The 21,491-nt window shown below is 52.4% G+C and overlaps 1 protein-coding gene across 1 annotated transcript in view; it reads right to left on the minus strand.

Moving 5' to 3' along the window:
* Window positions 1–21,491, minus strand: part of ELL (elongation factor for RNA polymerase II) — a 57,874-nt gene that overhangs the window by 19,494 nt on the left and 16,889 nt on the right. Inside the window, exon 2 of the mRNA XM_054578889.1 lies at window positions 4,244–4,291. Within this exon, the coding sequence (XP_054434864.1) occupies window positions 4,244–4,291 (48 nt within the window). The remainder of the gene's footprint in view (window positions 1–4,243; window positions 4,292–21,491) is intronic.

The following is a 21,491-nucleotide window of genomic DNA, read 5'->3' on the forward strand; positions in this document are numbered from 1 at the left end:
TGTAGGGAGCAGCCACCATGCGCCCCCCTGGGCAGGGGGTGAGGGACTCTTCACTGTGGCCCTTTCACCCTGTGTAGGCCTTTTCCACTCAGGCACATATGCCCACTTCCAAAATTCATTCCAGGGGAGGGAAGGGCCCAGCACAGAGCCAGAGGCCAGTCTGTGCAGGGCAGTGGGCAACACGGGGCTTGAAACCAATGTTCAGGAGAGCATGGTCCTGCTAGTGACGGGGGAAACCACATGCACAGAGGGAGCTTGTGACCAGTGCCCTCAGAACAGTGGGCGTAGGGGGGCACACAGATATGCTGGGAGCCCGACCCCAGCCCCATAGCACCACTACTATGGAATCCTTTGGCTAATGGGTTGTTGCCAGTTAATAATTCCCAGTCTCTGGGAAGCAGCCAGCTGGCACAGACAGCCCAGCAATGCGAAGCTGTCCCTGCCAAAGGAGATTATGCCATGTGTGCCAGGACATGGCCTGAAATGCAGCAGCCACGAGTGTGCCCTCTGGACGAAGTCTCAGCTGCCCCCCACCCCAGGGCTACTATGTGGCTACATCTGATGGCAGCACCGACACGAGGTTATGGGGGTGGGGGCAAGTGTCTGTGACGAACTGGAGCAATAAACACACTCATCCCATCCCAGATGTCTTGAGTACCTCTGAGGCCTGAGGCCTGAAGGAGGCACTGGCTCTACTGCAGTGGTCAGTGGGGTCCTGGCCAAAAGGCTTTCACCTCCTCCTCCCTTTGAAATCTGCCCCAAGCCAGCCATTGCCACTGTCCCCCCACCGCCCAGGTCCTCATGTGCAGTACAGGTGGGAGCTCGGGACAAATCAAGTCCCAGCTGGGGGTGGGAGCAACATGGCGGGGGACAGCACTAGATGTCCAGGCAAAAAGAAGAAACAGGTGGACATGGGAGCCAAACACCACTGACCAGGTCCTCTCTGACCAGAGGGGTTCCCAGGGACCATCAGTTTGCTTCATTATTTCCATTCCCAGGGGACCGCTGTGGGGAAGGAGAATCACTACTGTGGCTGAACACGCCTTCTAGGAGCAAAGCAGCCTTTTTTGCTGGCATGGCAGGAGGCCTCACTTCCCCAGCCACATACCCAAGGCTCTTTCTAAGCACCTTCCTCTCTTCCCTCTTCATGGGTCTCAGAAGAGCAATGGCCCGCCCTTGCCTCCCCTCCCCAGGCTCCTGGGGTCTTGGCTGCTCAACCTTGGTGTATGGTGTCCCCACACTCCAAAACCCCCATTCTATAGATACTTTTTAGATATTGCCAAATAGTCCCTGTTACCACTGACACAATAACAGGCACCTTGTGGCTCAACCTGGAGCACATCCTATAACAGGCATGGTTCCTAGACTCACAGACATTGGCCAAAGGCCTGTGACCAGCCCTGTCAGACCTTGTTCTCAAAACTGACATCACAGCCCAGGGAAATGTCAAGGCCCTGAACAGCCCCAGACAAAACCCTACCTCTCCTTTTCCCAATCGAAGAGCTCTGGAGTGGGGTTGGCTATGTGGGGGTGGCTTCACCCGCACTCAGGGGTTAACAACTCAGAAGCGACCTCCTGATAGTAGAAGGCTAGTCAGCTGGCTCAGTGCTCCTGAGAGCGCAGAAAACACAGATGCAAACATGTACCCAGCAAATGGACAGGTGAGTGTTTTGCTCCAGCAGACACAGCTCTGGAGGCTGGATACATTCAGGTGCTGCCTAGCTCTCCAGGGAATGTAGTGAAGGCGGTAAAGCGCACAGGGTGACTGTGGCCACCAGAGGGCGCCATGGGGCCAGTCTGGCTGCAAGCCCAGACCTGCCCTGCCAACCCGGGAGGCGGGGCCGCGGGCGGGGGAATGTCCCAAGGAACCAGTCAACAAGCAGCCCAGCTGCACACTTCTACAGTCTGGAACTAGTGGCGCTCCCAGCCTAGGCTGGGAGGTGGCCGCGATGAGACTAACACCCACCAAGGAGGTGTGCTGATGCCGTGACCCTATGCCAGCTGCACCACATTCACATCTGAGGGGGAAGAGCACCAGGAGCTGAGTGAGCTCATCCTGGGCTGTAGGGAGCACACTGGATCTCCTAACGCCATGTAATCTGCACACAACCCTCTAAGTGGACAAGGTCCCCACCTGGTGGTGGGTGAGGAGGCTGAGGGACAGAGGAAGAACTGGCTAAGGTCCCGGAGCTAAGGAGCCTACAGATAGGGTCTCAGTCCTCCGTCTGTCAGCTTCATGGGTCTGTAGGGATCAGGTCCCTGAACATCAAATCAGCCAGGCCCTTAATGAGCATGTTCTCTCCAGCTCCACTGCCCTCCTGCTCCTTCATCCACACCCCACCTCCCGCTAACCTTTCAGGTGCTGTGCACAGAGCAAAACCCTGTCCTTACTTCTGGGGAACACCCAGGCCCAGTTGGGCACATGCAACAGAAAGACCAGGAGAAGTGGGAGGGGAGAGCCGAGACGCCCTGCCTCCTCCCTGCCAGTCTGAGTGACCATGAACGCGCAGCCTGGCACCAGACCAGGCCCATCACTCCTGACAGGGAGGAAGGGGACACGTCCCATCGATGCCTGGAGGCAGAGGACATACAGATGTCAGGGAGGCGGATCCAGCACCTGAATCGAGGCAGCAAGCTGTGGAAGAACAGCACCCCCCGGCAGACAGCCCATCCCAGCCCTCACACAGGCTCACACGGGGAAGAGCCTTCTGGTGAAGAATCGTGGCCTGGCCTGCCTGGAGCTGCAGCTCAGCACCTCCACCCTGAAATCTTCTAGAAACTCCATTAGACAAAAGAAAGCCCGGAAGGAAGAAAAAGAGGGCAAAGCATGATTCTAAAACCTAAGATGGTGGGACCCTCACATCTGGAATGAATGTGGCTCTCAGACTTCCCACAGGAATTGGGGAGACATAGGCGGGCACAGCCCAGGAGAACCTCATGAAGCATCTGTGAGTGGACATGTGGGGTCTTGCTGAAAAGTGAACACTGACCACAGCGGCCCTTTACGTGCACTGGCTTCTTCTTTCCACAGCTGCTGAGGGCACAGGGTGACCATGGCCGCCGGCGGGTACCATGGGGCCAGTCTGGCAGCAAGCCCAAGTCAGCCCAAGACAGCCCTGCCAACACCCCAGAAATGTCCCAAGGAAAATAAAGAAAGGTGGCAAAAGGCTGACCACAAGACTCCGTTGGGGCCAATGGAAGCACAGATGCTCCTGAGAAGACACAGGGGCATGGGGGTTATCTGGGCCTTTCGGGGTGTCTTGCCAACCTTGGATGGTATTGATGCGATGGTCAGTTTGTGTGTTCCCTGGCCAGGCCACAGCTCCTGGGACACCACAGCACTAATCTGGATGTGTGTGGAGGTGTTGTACAGACACTGACATCCATGACCAGCTCACTTTAAGTAAAAGAGAGGACCTTCAACGGTCTGGGTGGGCCTCTCCTAATCAGCTGACGGTTTTAAGAGGGAAACGCTGGTCTCTGAGAAGAAACCCCCCGTGGATTGTGGCACCGGCTCCTGCGTGCCCCATGAGCATGTCTACGTATCCCTGCATCTGCACACCCAGACGCGCATTTCCTAGAGGTTCCCTCTCTGGAACACCGTGGTTGGCCAAAACCCACAGCTGGCCCTCGGGTGGCAACTGACTTAAACACGTGGCAACTCTTCATAAAAACAAAAGATCTGCAATAAAGACTACAAGAAAACTAATGTTCCAATGGGTGTTTGGCAGGTGGGAGGTACTGGGGGGGCGGTCCTAAGGCTAGAGGGAAAGGATTATGAACAATTCGCCCGTTCTTTCATTCCCTGATTTTTCTCTTAACATAGTCATTTGGAATAAAGTACATTTCAGAATAAAATGAGGGCACTGAGTTTCTATTATCCCCTCAGCCAGTACCAAAAAACAGACAAACACCCATGATCTTGGGTCCACAGAGGGAAATGAGTGCCTACCCAAGAGAGGACACTGCCTGGGGTCTGGACCACGGCACTGAATTAGTGCAGAGATCAAGTCAGAACAGGGGTTGGGGGCCTGAGAGCCAGGTACGAGTCCGCTACAGGGGCCCCGGACCAGCCTGGGCGCATCTAGAGGCGGAGCCCAGCCTGGTACGGGGACTGGCCTGGAACGGAGGTGGAGGGGGCCAATCGCTGCACCCAACTACTGCTGTGCCCAGCGAGTCATGACAGGCCCCAGCCTGCACCAGTCCCACAACTCTGAATGTGAGTAACACAAAAACAACTCACCCCTTGGCTTCCTTGAAATCGAATTGATGGTCTCAGTGAAACAGAATCCTGCAAAAAAGCAAAAGAGGAAAACGCTAAATAAAGATAGCTGGAAATGTAGAGCCTAGTTTCCGGTTATCTAAGGAGCAGGGTAACGACCACGCATTCAGGAAAGGTGAGAGAAAACACATGTCTGAAAACCACAGGGAGGGTCACCCAAGCCGGGTTTTGAAGGATCAGTAGGAGTTCCCTGAATGGCACTGGGGCTCAGGGGACATGAGTCTCAAGAGTGGAGACAGAGGCAGTGGGCAGCCCCTCGCTGGTCTCCTAAAACCATCATCAGGTCAGGCCAGCCTTCCTCACAGACACCGCCTTCAAGTGGAAATCGGAGTGGGTGAGCACCGCTGGCCAGGAGGCAGGCTGGCGAGGGGGCTCTGGCCCCCGCACCACTGGCAGGATGAAGCCCGACGCCTGCCTAGCTCCAATGTCACAGTCTCAGAGCAGTTTGTCACTGTGCTTGGGGTGGCAGAATTTCCAAATGTCATAAAAATATATATAGTAAAAAAACTCAAAAGAAGTACTTAAAAAGCTCAGCTATTCAGAGATCAGCCTTCTGGCAGAATTTCGAAAAGAATGTGGATCAGAAAAGAATGTGTAGCAGATACCACCCCACAGTGTGGTCCTGGCTTGTACCATGACCCCCTTCCTCCCCCCCCAAACCCCCAGGGCCCAAATCCACCTCTGTGCCAGCTGTCCCCTGCCCACCCACCCTGCCCTCCTCCACATGGCAGCAGGGGGCTGTGTTCTCCCACCTCCACCAGAGCCCACCGCTCTGGCCTCCACCCTGCCTCACTTAAGAGTGAGGGAGACTCTCCACCCCTGCGCCCCCCCACAGTACCTCCCTGAGTGGATGCCTGTCAGATTCCCCCTCCAGAATGGGAGGCCCATGGCAGGCCCTGGGGAGATGGGGTAGTGCAGCGGCTCCACCCTCGTGGGGAGAACCAACCAGCAGGCAGGCCAAGACTTAACAGGTGGCTGACCTCTTGGGGCCCGTGGGCTAATGGCTGTGGGCATGTGACGGAGACAGCTCAGTCAGCCAGGATATGAGGGCCATACATACATCATTTGTTTACCAGGAACCCCCTCTTTTGCCAAGTATCTCAAAGGGCTCTGCTGTCTGAAGCAGACCTGTGGGGTCACTCTATGCACTAGCACTTACCCCATGGGATCTGACACCCCACAAACCACCCCACACTTCCAAATCCATCCCCCCATACTGGGCTAACAGAAAGGGACATCCTCCAGGCCCTTGTCCTGCTCCAGGACTGGGAAGCAGCCTGTGCAGGCACACAGGCCCTGGGACTGTTAAGACCTGGGCAGGCTCCTTCCAAAGCAGACTCAGGCCCAGCCGACCCAACCCACGACCATGACCTGACCTGATCCCTGCCTGGGCTGCAGGTCAGAAAATGAGGAGCGCAGCACCAGTGGGGGTCTCATCCAGGCAGGGCCCTTGGAGATGCAACGTATAAGTGGCCTTTGCTTGGAATTAGGTTAAAGAGATGAAAAGAAGACATGAAAAACTGCCGCTAAACAGGTGAGAAGCCACTCAGCACTGTAACCCATCAATAAAGCGCAGACTGTGCACCTATCAGAACGGCTAGAACAGTAAAGATAAACAGCAGCCCAGAACCCTCGTCCATGGTTGGTGGGAACATGCACCATGTGGCTGCTGTGGAAAACAGTCTGGCAGTTTCTTAAAGGTTAAACACAGAACTACCACATGACCCAGCAATTCCACTCCTAGGAATCAGCCAAGAGAAATGAAAGTGCACTAGGAACCTATACCTAAATGAGCACAGCAGAATTGCTCTTAGTATCTGAAAACTGGCAACAACCCAAATGTCCCTCAGTTGGTAGACCGAGAAACAAGAGAATACCATCCAGTAATAAAAGGAAACAAACTCCCAATGGACACAACATGGACGAACTTTGAAGCCGCTAAGTGAGAGGCACCAACATATGACCTCATGTGTTGTTTGAGTCCATTTATATGTGTTTCCAGAGAAGGCAAAACTAAAGAGACAGAAAGCAGATCAGCGTGTGCCAGATCAGCAGATCAGGCCCACACAGGACATTCACTGAAGACTCAGGGGCTTTGAGCAGTATCACAGGAACACAGAGAAAATTCCTCAACAGGCAGGGAGAGATTCCTGTCTGTCAGCCATGCTTAATGCAAGAGTGAAATAACGTGGGTGGAAGGGAAACAGAAGACATCAGAAGCCAGCAGCATAGGCAATGCAGCGGCAAAGCGGCCCTGCTTGTTGTCACTACAAGCTCTCTGCTGACACCTGATCATCAGAACCAGGAAGGGTTTCTGGCAGAGGGAACAGCAGGGGCAAGGCAGGAGCCGGATTTGGGACACCGCGGTGGTAGCGGGCACATGGGGGTTGGCTCTTTTGCTCCCAGGTCTCTCAGCCCAGATCTCCACACAGGGGTCAACCAGGGTTAACTCAAGCACTATGTACACCATCCACACACGGCAAGGCCTTAGTGCTCCAGGGGCTTGGGGGACAGGGGCCACGATGACAGTGATGATGCCAGGCTGGTTTAGGGCAAGGCGGGGAGAGGAACTAGGAAGGGTGCCCCTCCCCAGAGGGAACTCCACCAGGGCAGCCGGAGCACCCACATGTGCTGCTGGTCTGCCCTCCCTCAACCACATGCTTGCTCCCTGTGGGCCATCCAGTGAAGCATTGAGCTGGCTTGGGAGCTGTCAAGCAAGTTAGTCTGTAAGACTCTATTGTTTCAACATCACTCATACCCTAAAGGCCCTGAGAATCAGATATTTCACAAAGGAGATGTCAGCTGAGAGGCCTAAAAGCCCACACTTTCTCCGTGATGCTGGGAGGGCTGGCCTCAAGTGCATGTCCCCACACAGCCTGGCTGTTTTTGTAGAGCCACGTGGGCCTGCCTGGTGTCTCACTCCTTCAGAAGGACCAAGCCCTTGTCAACAACAGAGCATTTCACTCCTACTTTCATACACACATGTGGGTGACCTCCCACAGGCTACCTGCCTATAGCCATTAACAATAACAGGCACAACTTTAAAGGGCTGAGAGTAGAACACCACCAACCTAGAACTCTATATCCAGTGAAAAAAATAAAATAGAATAGAGACTTGTCCAGACAAAGGCTGAGAGAATCTGTTTGCAGATCTCCACTGCAAGGAAGGTTCTGTAAGTTCTTCAGGAGGAGGGAGGGTGACACCTAATGGACGCACGGGTCGTACAGACGATGAAGAGTGCTGGGTATGGTGAACCCATCTGTGAATGTGAAAGAATAAGTTACATTTCTATAAAAGATCACTGACAGTCTTGAGGCGCAGATAATAACAAAATGCAGGATTTGGACGCACAACACTAAATGTGAGGAGGTGTGGTGCAAACGGAAGGCAGTGATGGTGTCAGGGTACAGGGGTTACCTCGAGCTCACGGGTCCCCAGAAGGTGAGTGTGGCACCAACAGTGTCTTCTGAACGAGCGGCCAGAGCCCAAATCAGAGGTTCCTTTATGGCAGGACCAGCATCGCCTGAAGACCCCAGCAGTCGGATCATCCTGGCAGTTCAGGGGCTCCCCGTGGGAATGTAACCATCATGACCTGACTGGCTGCTCCCTGCAGGGGCCGACAGCTCATGAGGTTAGGGAGGCCTTGCTGACTCATCTACACAGCAGGACAGAAGTGGCGTCCCAGGACCAGTAGGGTCTGATGGACTGACCTGGGCACTGCCTGTTTCCCATTTCTTTGATGCCTCAGCAGCTTCGGGATTGGCCGCAGACCAAAATTAGCAAGTCACCAGGTAATGTAACTTGCCTGGGTATCCCCGAGCATGTGCTTCTGCACTTGTCACACTTGGTACCTGAGTGGCTGCACTTCAGGCAACATCAGAGCAATGCCCCAGGCCTCCTCAGATCCTTTGGGTGGTTATGTCGTTCCTACCACAGGTGCAGAGGTCACACACTCTCAGCATCTGAGCCATCCAGTGCAGTGTCTCCGGAGTAGCAGGCATGGAGGGACCCTCAGGAAGCCCAACCCCCATGCTGGCCCTGTCAGGCCCCTGCGTGGTAACGCACCATCTCCCGCTAGCCTTGAATGGGGATGAAGCTGGGAGCTGCTCAGGACAAGCATCGCTGCTGGTGCTGCGCTTCAGCCAAGCTAGGAAGTTAAGTAGGGAGGCCTGGTGGAGCAGGCAATGAGGGAGGCTTGAGCGCGATAGGGCAGGGGCATTTGCGCCCTGCAATCATTCGGCCACCAGGCAGCTCCCTCTCTGGGGGAGCGTCACCTGGATGAAGAAGCAGTGTAGAGCCCTGGTTGGTGTGGCTCAGTGGATAGAGTACTGGCCTGTGAACCAAAAGGTTGCTGGCTTGATTCCCTGTCAGCGCATATGCCTGGGTTGCAGGCCCAGTAGTGTGAGAGGCAACAGATTGATGTTTCTTTCACACATGGATGTTTCTCCCTCTCCCTTTCTCTCTCCCTTCCCTTCTCTTTGAAAATAAATAAATAGCCCGAGCTGGGGTGGCTCAGTGGATTGAGCCTGACAACCAAAGGGTCGCCGGTTCGATTCCCGGTATAGTGCACATGCCTGGATTGCAGGCCAGGTGCCCAGCAGGGGGTGTGCTAAATGCAACCACACACTGATGTTTCTCTCCCTCTCTTTCTCCCTCCCTTACCCTCTCTAAAAATAAATAAATAAAATCTTTTTTAAAAAAAGAAAATAAATAAAATCCTTAAAAAAAAAAGCAGTGTAGAAAAAGACGGTGATGCACGTGGAAGAAAATGGGGAGTGTGCTGTGAGGCGACAGTCAGGGTAATGGGCAGCTCATGGGTGGAGGACAAATGCTTGAGGAGGAACTTGAGATGGCCAGAAACCCCTTATCTCTGGCCATGGAGAAGAGGCCTGGAGCATGAGGCAACAGGAAGTGGCTTACGAAATCTCCCTCCAGGCCCTGACTCAGTTGGTGGGGCATCATCCAGCAAAGCAAAAGGTCACCGGTTTGATTTCCAGTCAGGGCACATGCCTGGGTTGTGGGTTCGGTCCCTGGTTGGGGTGCGTATGAGAGGCAAGTGATTGGTGTTTTTCTTCCCCTCTTTCTCCATCCTTTTCCCTCTCTCTAAAAATAAATAAATCATATCTTTTTTTAAAAAAGAAAAGAAATCCACCTCCAAGACCAGCTACAGGTTTACAGGAAGCTGGTGGGTAAGACACAGAGTTACACTCACAGTTGTGGGCGCTTCTGCCGCCGTTCTGGTTGGTGTGACTTGGTTGGGGGGCGTATTCCTGGCATCTGGTGGGTGGAGGCAGGAACACTGCCCAACACCCACAGAGCACAGGATGGCCCCCACAGAACAAAGTGAGCGTGCCCCAGCAGCCAGCAGGCTGAGGCTGAGGAGTCCTGAGCTGATCAATGCCATGAGGAAAATAAGGGGATGATGATCCATTAGAGCAGAATGTGGCAAATTCCACAGGACCAATCTGTTGGTTTCTTCAATAGCGGGGGGTGGCACAAGGGGAGGAAAGACAGAGTGCTACAGAGTACCACACACTCAGCATGCACGTTGCAAGTGGCCTCTGCATGGCCTCACCTAGACCCAGCCACCGTAAAGACCCCATGGAGACAGCCAGCAGGGTGCCAGGGGCTGGGCCCGCACTGACATCAGGTCTACAAAAACCTGTCCGTATTTGTTGACATTCAACACTGTCATTGAAAAAGACATGGGTTAAATGAAAAGATATCTGGGATTGTGGTTAATAATGTTCCCCAGGGAAGAGTTCAGACAAGTAGGTGAGCTGCTCACAGAGGGTGTGTCTAGGTGATGGTTCAGGAACGATCATAATTCTCTATTCCATCTACATGTGAGCAACCCCAGGTGAAAGGTTTAAAATTTTAAAAAGCACACAGAAAAAGCACACAGTGCACAGAATAGACCAAGCAAGGCTTGGCCCAACCTGGATGCAGCCCTGGGACATCCACCACCAGCCTTGTGTGGGAAGCCGCACTCAAGTCCTGACATGCCCACTAGACACAGTGTCAACAGTGCCAGGGCAGTGTGCTCCCTGCCATACACCTGGCCTGCCATACACTGGGCCACCCCTGTGGCCCAGAGATGCCCACAGAAAGTGACAGGAGGGAAGGCATCTGCTCCTCCTTAAAGAGAGCCTGTGTGATTCTACAGAGCTGAGACCCAACCTTCCTGAGTGGAGTGTGGCCAGGAAAAGGGGAGGTGAAGTCCCAAGAAAAGGCCTGGCTGCGGACCTCCTGGCAACTGTCCCCTCTTTTCCAGTAAAGTACAGAGGATTAGGAAATGCCTTTCAGGAACCTTCCCTAAGACTTCCTGGCAGATTCTGAGCAGGACACAGAAGACGTGAAGAGTTCAGACGCTGTCAGTGACTGCGAGGTGTTTCTGTGAACCACAGACACAGAGGAAGGCCAGGGATGTGCACACAGAAGGTCAGTCTACTGGACATGGCCAGCTCAGGGCTGAGCTGGGAAACCTGGGCAGGGCCTGGACAGGCACCCAAGGCAGCCCCTCCCCTTGGCTGGGAGAACAGTGGCACAGTCGTCATTATGGGAAAGACACACAAAAGCAAGAAAACAGACTCGAAGCAGCTACAATCAGGACCCACACACTGGCCAGCACAGCACATGTTTCTATCTAAAGTAATGGAGGTACACAGGAAGCACAGGGAAAAGTTTTTAAGAAACCTTGAGGATTAGAAAAATAGGTGTAAATCACCTGACCCTGTGGCCCTGATGCCCTCCCACACATTTTGTTTTCTTCTTGGGTCAGCAAGGAAACAGTCAGCATGCTGTACTGGGCCACCTTCCATTCTGCTGGAGTCCAGCATGCCCACCCATACTCCCACCTCCACCCAACCTCCACTGTTTTCTCTCCCTATGGCTGCACCTCTTCCAGATCATATATCCCTGGCCAGGTAGCCGAGTTGGTTAGAGCATCGTCCCAACATGTCAGTGTTGCGGGTTCGATTCCCCAGTCAGCACACATACAAGAATCGACCAATGAATGCATAAGTGGAACAACAAATCAATGTTTCTTTCCCCCTTCCCCTCTCTCTCTAAAATCAGTAATAAATTTAAAAGAAAAAAAAAAAAAGAGCCCTAACTGGTGTGCTCAGTGGGTTGGCATCACCCTGCAAACCAAAAGTTTGCCAGTTCGATTCTGGGTGAGGGCACAGTGAGGGCACACCCCTGGGTTTCAAGCCAGGCTGGGGCATGCAAGAGGCAACCAATTGCTGTTTCTCTAATATATTGAGGGTTCTCTCCCTTTCTCTCTCCCTTCCCCTCTAAAAAAAATAATATCTTAAAACAAAAGAAGAGGTCATGTAAATGGAATCATACTATGTTAGTTTCCTGTGGCTGCTGTAACAAATTACCACAAACTTGGTGGTTTAAAACAAATTTAGTCTCTTACAGTCCTGCAGGCCAGAAGTCTGAAATCGGTGTCCCTGGGGCAAAATCTGGCACCGGAGGATTCAGGGGAGGATCATTTTTCCAGCTTCTGGGACTCCAGGTGTCCTTGGCTCAAGTGACATCACCCCAATCTCTGCCTCTGTGGTCACATCATCATTTCTTCTTGTCTGTGTCAACTCTCTCTCATAAGGTCATTTGTGATTACATTTAGCCCTCGATCCTCCCTCAGCTCTTGGATAATCCTGGATAACTGCCTCCATAATCTCATTTTAACTTAATCACATCTGCAAAATCCTTTCTCAGTATGAGGTCACATTCACAGGCTCCAGGGGTTAAGACCTAGACACTACTGGGGGCCCTTATGCAGCTGCCCACACACACTTAGCATAATGTCTTTGAGATGCATCCATGTTGCTGTCACTGAAGTCCATTCCTTTTACTGCTAAGTATTAACCACTGTATTACACCAATTTGTTCATCCATTTGCCAGCTGAGGACTCTGGGTCGTTTCCAGATTGGGGGACTAAGTAAGGCTGCCATAAACATTCACATACAGGTTTTTCTGTGGACACAAGTTTTTGTTTCACTTGGTGAGCACGCAGGAGTGTGACCGCTAGGTCCTATAGTAAATGTATGTGTAACTTCATGAGAGAGTGCTGAACCACTTTCCAGAGTGCCCGCACCATTTGCATCCTCACCGGCAATGAAGGAGAGTTCCAGCTGCTCCCCATCCATGTCAGCATTTAATGTTGTCAGGTTTTTTATTTTAGCCATCTGATAGGTAGGAATTAACATTTCATTGTGGTTTTTATTTGCATTTCCCTAATGACTAGTATAACATGGATAATCTCGTGGACTAATCTGCTACTCTTACATCTTCGGTGGAACTGCACAAATCTCTAACACGTTTTTAAAAACTGGGTCATTTTCACTCTCACTGGTCTGGTTCAGTGGGTTGGGCATCATCTCACAAAATGAGAGGTCACTTGGTCAGGGCACATGCCTGGCTTGCAGGCCAGGTCCCCGGCTGGAGGCATGCGGGGGGCAGCAGATTGATGTTTCTCTCACACATCCATGTTTCTCTCTCTTTCTCCCTCCCTTGCCCTCTCTCTTAAAATAAATAAATAAAATCTTTAGGTCGGGGGGAACCTGGGTTGTTCTTATCATTATGTTTTGAGAGTTCTTTATATGTTCTGGAGAGTTCTTTACATATTCTAGAGCTTTATCAGATGAGTTTTGCAAAGATTCTCTCCCACTCCATGGCTTGTCTTTTTACTCTCTTAACAGCAGTCTTAAAAAAAAAACAGAAGTTCTTAATTCTGATAAAGTGGCATTTTTATCAATTTTTCGTTTATGAGGCTTGCTCTTTGGTGTCATAGCTATCCCTTTTCTTTTTTTATTCTCACCCGAGGATATGTTTATTGATTTTAGGGGGGGGGGCAGAGGAATATCAATGTGAGAGAGAAACACTGGCTGGTTGCCTCCTGTATGTACCTCAACTGGAGACTGAAACTGCAACTTAGGTGCATGCCCTGACTGAGAATCAAACCTGCAATCTTTTGGTGTATGGGAAGACACTCCACCCAACTGAGCCACTCAGCCAGGGCTCCCCTTTCTTTTTTTTAAATAGTTCTATTTTATGAAAATCGACTAAATTCTTAACAACTTTCCCCTCCTCTCCCAAAAAGAAGCTCCAGAGAGTTCTAATTCCAATGCCTACCCCCTGACCTCTGCCCCACTGAAGGGCAGACTCTCAGATTCCCATGTCTGCGCTCCCTGGATTGCCAACTGCCCAGATGACGCGGTGTTTGCAGACATCGTCTGGTTTCAGCATGATGACCCCTGTGGGGTGGGGTACTAAGATCCTTGTCCCACGACACCTGCCCCTCACCCTGAGCTGCAACACATGCTGCCCCAAGACTCACACATGGATTTGGCCAACAAATTGGGCCTGGGCCACAGGGGATGAAGACCATACCCATGCCAGGTCCCCTGTGTCCCTCATGTCAGCCCACATGATGGCCACCCCAGGGGTCCAAAGTGGTGAGTCAGGCACCAATCAGGTCAGAGCACAGAGGACACTGATGCGCAAGAAGCACAAAAGGACCCACAGGGCAGGGTGTGGCACATGCTCCCCACAGCCTGATGCAGGCGGATAGCTTCTGAGCCCTGACCAGAGGGGACTGCGTGCACTTGCTGGGCACAGGCTCTCCACAGGAACTTTTGCCAAACCGAACACAATGACTTGTTGTGTTGGAGATGGCCAGCCTCCTTCACAAAACCCACTCCCATCTTCAGGTACGCAGCTAGCAGCATGCCTGCTGTACTGATGAACATGACAGGAGACAGGGCTGCTTGAGGTCAGGGGGCAGAGCTGAGGTCCCCACCCAGCAGCAGAGCTGATCCCAACCTCACAGGAAGACAAGCCCTGGGGTCCCCACAGGGTTCATGCTCAGTCCCCATTCTACTTAATCTTACCCCAATTTCACAGTTTTTTCAAACTCTGTAAAGTGCACATGACACTGTGGTAATGAAATGAGACAAACGTTCACTAAACACTTCTTCATACTAAAGTGCTTCTGTTCCACTGAGTCCCATTCCATCGACAGAGAACATCCCCCTGAGACACCCGTGCCCCACAACTGCCGGCAGCACAGCTGTCACGAGCCACCAACCACTGCCATCTCTCTGAACAGTGCAACCCACGCCTGGGATGGGCCCTCCTTTCAACACCTTTGCCTCATTATTTCATCGTTCCCATCTGCCTTTCCTCAAATAGAAAAATTAAGAAGCCGCCCTATGTGGGTACCTGCTGCACAATCCCCAGCACGCATAGCCTGCAGGCTGAACCCGGCCTACTGAAGGGCCAGGCCATGTGCTACACTGCACATGTCTCTGCATGTCCTGTCTCTGCAGCAGTGGCCATCGAATGGCCAAACCCAGGACCTCACTTTGTCTGTGTTGCCCTCCCCTGTGGGACAGAGACAGCCCGTGCCATGTTTCAGAGTGTGCAATCCCAGCCCCATACGCTGCTCCTCACCTAAGGGCCCTCCCTCCAGAAAGGAGGGGACCTTGGGAGTATAGTCCTGGCCTCTTCCCACTCTCTCGGAGCCCCTCATGAGACAAACAGGAAATGCAAATAAAGGAGCAAGAAAGCACACTGGTACTTTACTAAAGCTTGTCTGACATGGCCTAGCCAGGAGCTGAATGCTGAGTGGGATGGTTTTTCTTTTTAATTGTTCACTAAAACTCCTCAACAACAGGAGCTGAACTCAGTGTTAAATTCACTCTGCCGGAACCTGTCCTCCGTCCATGGCCTGAGGATGACATGACAACCCTCTAGATAGCATCAGACACAGAGGAAGCCGAGGGCCTGACCTAGACTGCCTGAACACTCCATATTTCAGCACCTAACTCAGCTCGACTATCTCCCATCTCAACCTCTGCCCCTGCAAAGCACCTCAAACCCATCCCAGGAGATTCAGGCACAAATCACACCCAAAAGCTGTGGCTGGGGCCTTCTAGTCCCTTCGGGCTTGATGTCCCCCAACCCCTACTCCTGTGGCCTTCAGCCAGTGACCACTAGCAAGTTGCTCTCCTGCTCCATGTCCTGCACCTGGGATCTGCCAGGTTGGAGACTTGCCTGCCATAGCCTTGGAGCGTCCTGTACCCACGCAAACGAGGATCCGGGGCTACCAGGTGCTCAGGTTTCATCACTGACAGAGCCAGGAATGGACTGGTCCCTTTGGATCCTTGCTTGGTCACCAACATGCTCAGGTGTCAGACTTTGGGAACAAGAGAATTCTCTATCACCCAAACAAACAGAACAGGCCTTCCTGAAGCAACTGAGGCTCTCAGACTCTGGCAGCTACGAGCTGCTGCGGCCCAGAGGGCAGGCCTGGCTGCCCTCCAGTCATAGCCCCAGCTGCAGGGAGGCTCTCTGCCTGCTGTCCCCTCACAGTGGGTACCCCCACTCTGGGCACTAACAGACTGGCAGGAGAGCATCCTCAAGATGGGCATTCTCAATCTGGAAGTTCTGAACACTGTGCCCGAGACCCCGGCAGGCAAGCAGCAACAGAGACTTGTCCCCAGCCACCTCTCCATGCACATTAGCTGCCACCTGACTCCCATCCCATGAAAGGTCTGGCCCTGATCTTAGAGGTTAGGTGGTACCTAAGATCCACCAAGATCCACCAGCCAGCTGAGGAAAGAATGACCATCACTCAGAGAAAACAGCCCATGGAGAAATGTCACCAAACTGGGCTCCCCCACAGGGCTGCTGGCCTCTCTCGGCAAGTATTGCACCAGGTGCTTGGTGCCCACCGGCCCTCTGCAGCCTGATGTAGAACCTCCCGCGAAGGCTGCACACTTCTAGGACCGGCTTCAGGTGGATGATGAAACCAAGACCCAGGAAACTGGGAGCTTGGCTCAGGGTCACTGGTTCAGTGTGCAGCAAAACACGCGACTCTTGTCCAAGAAGGAGGCACAGACCCTCAGCCACTTAGGGATGTGTCTTTCCACTGATTTTTTTTTAAAGATTTTATTTATTTATCTTTTAGAGAGAAGGGAAGGGAAGGAGAAAGAGAGGGAGAGAAACATCAGCGTGTGGTTGTCTCTCACGCGCTCCCCACTGGGGACCTGGCCCTCAACCCAGGCATGTGCCCTGATTGGGAATTGAACCAGTGACCCTTCTGTTCGCAGGCCAGCACTTAATCCACTGAGCCACACCAACCAGGGCTCCACTGAGTGTCTTTCCTTCCACATCAATGGGGTCACATGCTTCAGATGTTCCTCTCTCCCTCCTCTACTGCCAACCAGTGTCTTCCACTGCAGCAGGGCAAGGTACTCAAGTTGTTGCAGACCCACATTCATTAACCAGCCCTGAAAGCACGCCTGAGCCTGGAGTCTAAAACCTTCAGCTGCCTTTTATAAAACATTTTGTCACCTGACAAAAAACAAAGGTGACTGGTCCTGCCTCAGATTGACAAGATAAGCTTCAGGTATTTGCCTAAAAGCTGACGTCTCACCCCACCTAGCACACCTGGCCCAGAAACCAGGAGGCAGCTGGAGCTCTTCTGAGCAAAGGAGTGAAGGTGTTCTCTTTCATAACGGCATGACAGCCACCAGCTTCACTACATTCATTATTGACAAGACACTGCACCACTGTCCCCCTTCCACATTGCCACCCGGCTCAGCAGTGTCCTTGCATCGTTCTCCCTCTTGTGTGAAGAACGGTACACAGCAGAGCCACCTCACCTTGTCAGCACCTTTAATCTGGAAGTTTCTCAGCTATTCTTTGTCATTTTAGGGCATTGACCTTTTAGGATAACACAGGCCTCCCCTTTCTTCACTAGAGCATGCTGCATTTTGGGTCTGCCTAGTACAACCCATGATGAACCTCGCTGTGTGTTCCACTTGCATGCCTTGAGGTGCCTGTGGCCCCAGAAGCACCCCAGGGGTCAGTATGCCCATGTGGGGCCATTAAGTCTGACCACCTGGGCCAGGACGCTCTGTTAAGTTTGCCTTCTCCTCGAGCAGCAGATGCCTATGCCCCATCTGTAGTCCAGGCTCAGCCTCACTGTCCATAGCTTCACAGTGGCGGCAATAAAATGCAGCTCCTGTCTCTGCTCGCATCCCACTGTAGGTAGGAGCCCCTCCCTTCTCCTTCTTCATTTATTTATATGCCTACCATCGGCAGTGTGATGGTAAATTTTAAGTATCAGCTTGACTGGGCCACAGAACCCAGCTGTTTGGCCAAATACCAGTCTAGGTGTTGGGGTGAAGGTGTTTCTTAGATGAGGTTAACATTTAAAGTAGCAGACTCTAAGAGGAGCAGACTACCCTCTGTAATGTGGATGGGCTTCATCCAATCAGTAAAACACCTTAGGAGAAAAAGATCAAGGTTCCCCACAGGAAGAAGGAATTCTGCCTCCGGTCCACCTTTGGACCACAGAGACACTAGCCTTTCCCGGGGTCTACGGCTTGTCAGGTGTCTGACTTGTCAGCACCCATGACTGCATGAGTCAAGTCTTTAAAATACGTGCCCCCCTCCTCAAATTGGTTCTTGTTTCTCTGGAAAAGCCTAATTCGGACACTCAGAAAATGCCTTTTGCAATGGTCTCAAATACATTACAGTTCTCAATTACAGCATCGAGGTCCTTGGAGCTGGCTCCTGACCCACCCCCACCCTCCACTGAACTCTCTCCGAATTCCTGGCACCACAGGAAGCTCTGTGTTCCAGCTGGCCTGCTCCAACCACAGCGGTAGGGTCACCTGCCTCTCAGAGGAACCTTGTTCCGAGACTGTGACTCGAAAGCATCCTCATCCATCAGAGCAGCTTAGGGAGGCCCCCGCCCAGGACAGCTCCTAAGGGCCCTGCATTGGAGAAAGTCCACAGGGCACGCCTCAAACTTGGGCTGTCCTAAAATTTGGGTGGGAAGAAAAAAACACATTCCCACCAAGTAAAACTTAGCATTTTCTTCAGTTACAAATGCAGGGAACAAGCTACAGTAGCGTGAGTGGCTTCAACGCTGATATGCGTTAGCTCAGGAAAGGCTAGTTGTGCTGACGTCTTCAAAGGCCATTCTTTGCTCAACACTTTTTCAAAATTACAGCAATTAGATCTGTTGCTAGATCTCATCATTGAAGACATTAACGTGGTAAATCTGTTATGAGGTCACACATTTCTTTCTAATGTTTCACTCACTGTGCAGTGCATTTCCTTGGTAATTCTACATAGTATTTCAGGCATCCAAGAGGAGATCTGACGCACAAAGGGCCATGGCCCCTGCCCAGGACTCACTGGCTTACTGGGAGCTACCCTAAATGGGATTTGGCCATGGATGGCTAAACAAGAAAGGTGTTTATAAAGTTGCTGGAGTTTAAAAAAAAAATTAGCGCCAATAAATTTGAGCCAATATTTACTCCTGGCCTCAGAAAGTCAGGATGAGGGTTCACCAAATAAGTCACGTGAAGTGCTGGCTCAGGTGTGGAACGTCAGCGCCCCAATCCCCACACCAGTGCTGCTGGGACTGATGCCACCAATGTTTCCTGGTGCCCACCGGAGTGTGATAAGGGATCTCCATGCAGCAGGGAACTCAGGGCTCAGACCTGCAGCATTTGGTTCCACTTATTTAAAATGCCATTATTGTATCTTGAACGCAGGTGCATGGGGGCACACAAGACATCACATGACTGAGAGAACATCTGGACATGAACTCCCTTTCCCCACGGGCCTGTCTGGAGCCCCGGCATGGCCCCTACCCAATTTCTTGAGCTTCCTGTTCCCACTCTAGACACCCTTGCCCAGCATCAGTGGCCTCCCCCAACCGCTGCACATTCCAGGCACACACTGTGCCTGGACGGTTGTCCCTCCTGTCCCATCATCTCCCCATATGCCTTACAGGGAGCACCTCCATCAGCAAGGCTGAGATGACACCAAGAGAGGCTAGGACAAGTACACGCCCCCGCCTCTCATGACCCTCCTAAGAGCCCCTCCCACCCCCAGAATGAAAAGCATGGCTCTGAGCACCTCAGAGTGCAAGGCGACCACACAGTGACCTGGCCATCTGTGCTGCTCCTAACCAGATGTAGTCTCCAAAGACAAGGGAAATGCAAAGAGGCTGCCTTTACCCTCTGCATGAAGACCAGGCCTTGAGAGCAACCAAGAAGGAAGGGGGTGCTTTTGCTAATTAGGACAAATCATTTCTACAAGCCCAGGGATTTGTCTGAGAAACCAGAAAAGAAAGAGGCAGCTCAGGACCAGGGCTATAAGCAAGTGTTGCTATCACCATAGTGGCCACCAGGCTGTGCCATTAAGTTTTGGCCAACATCTTCCTGAAAAGACCCTCTCTGCACCAGGCTCCATGGAGCTCACCCTGGGCTGCAGGTAGCATGATGATACCTGTTCCCTCCAAGGCCAAGGCTGCTGGCCAGAGAGGGCCTGGCTCCCCAAACACAGGGTGTGGTGCTTCAGCTTGAGCAGAAAATGGAGACCATGAAATGGGAGTGCAGCGCCCCACTCGGGAGGAGGGAATGACACGAATATGGCATATTTTTCCATCTCTAACATACCCAGGTTGACCCAAAGGGCAAGGCAAGCAGGATGGCCACAGCTGGATGGATCCACGGCCCCACAGACAGAGGAAAGACCTACGGGCTAGCTACCTGGTCCCTGAGAAATGCCCCCCTTCACCCTGCAGCCTGTGGAAGTCCTGCTAGGTACCCTCCAGCGGGGCTGTCCTGGAGACCCAACACATCCGGAGGGGTGACCCAAGGAAGTGAGGCCACAACCAGGTGACAAGCAGTCTTCCTAGGCTTCAGAGTAAATAAAACCAGGTCAGTTGCAAGAAACAACTTTTTAAAACATTACCTGAAAAGTACAGTCTGTGTAGGAGGAAGAGGAAGGTAGCGCTGGTGACGGGAGGAGGTCCCTGCCAAGCTCTAGCTGTAGCCTTGACACTAAGTCTTCCCAATGAGCACATGTCACTTCAGAAACACAGAATATCCAGGAGGCAAGATCGAGTATCCTACTCATCAACCCGGGTCATTAAAACCATTTTACTTTAGGCCTGAAATTCAGTTTCAGGAGCAGCTGGTCTAAGCCATTATGGAAGTGGAACCGGGTAGGACTCCAGGCTGGCTGCTCAGTCAGAGGAGCAGAGTTACATTCAGGAATGGAAAACAGACTGCTCTGCTGGCGCTGGACAGTCACATGGATCGACAGTGAGAATACCCAGCACAATCCAAACCCTTTCTGTACATCTGGGCCAGGAACCCAGAAATGCCCAGGGCAAGAGGTTGGGTTAACTCTGGGGGTCCTGTATGGTCCTCCTCACAGCCTACAGCTGCCCCATGCAGGCACAAAGACACCCCCCGCCGCCCCCCGCCGGGCCAGGGCTCCTTCCTCCATAACAGCCCAGGCCACTCAACCCAACCCAGGCCTGGGAAGGGCCAGACCTCCTTGAAAGCTGAGACAGCACCTGGTATCTCCTGCTTTCCTTACAAGAGATGGGAGCAGCACACCTGCCTGGCTTCCACATCTAACATCTGGTCCCAGCAGGGACAGGAACCAGGGGTTAAAGACCAAGAATAATGCACAGGGGCCACTAGTAGCTGCTGGGAATTGAGAGCAAAACTGAAGCTGAGATCACAAGTTTCACTTCCACTTCCGGATCTGCCATTTAAAAACCGGGTGATCTGAGTCAGATTGACACTTAACCTCTCTGGCTTTGGTCACTCAAGGCTGATGACCTAACTCAGCTCTGAAACAAGGTACAAAAAGCATAAACTGGCTCTGCTGCTCACATGACCTCCAGCTCCAGCCTCTATGTTTCAGAACACTGGAAAATACGGCATTGCCACATTTTCAGAAAACAACAAAAGTCCCTGACGTGAGCAAGAGGGCAAGGCCACCAGAGGCAGGGAGCCCACCCTTAACTGGAAGTGTGGCCTGCACTACCGATGGGTACCACATCTGGGCTGGTCAGTTTTCATATCTGTAAAGTGGGGATGACCCTGAGGATCCAGCGAGGTTACACAGTCAACCCCAAGGGGCATTACTGAGATAACTATGGCCCTGGGACCTGTGTCTGCTCTCCCACCAGGGTAATAAACAGGCCACAGGGGACAGGGGCTGGGAGAAAGAACGCCCAGGGACTCTGGGCACACCAGGAGAGTATAGTTGATGTGACCTATCAGGGATAGTTGATGTGACCATACCCTAACAAAGGCAGTGTCACTGATCCCAAATCAAGAGAACCGTGAAACCCTAGAACCCTTCCCAAA

Source organism: Pteronotus mesoamericanus, unplaced genomic scaffold (assembly GCF_021234165.1).
Source record: "Pteronotus mesoamericanus isolate MK-2021 breed Mesoamerican mustached bat unplaced genomic scaffold, CSHL_Meso_final contig_502, whole genome shotgun sequence".
Lineage (NCBI taxonomy): Eukaryota > Metazoa > Chordata > Mammalia > Chiroptera > Mormoopidae > Pteronotus > Pteronotus mesoamericanus.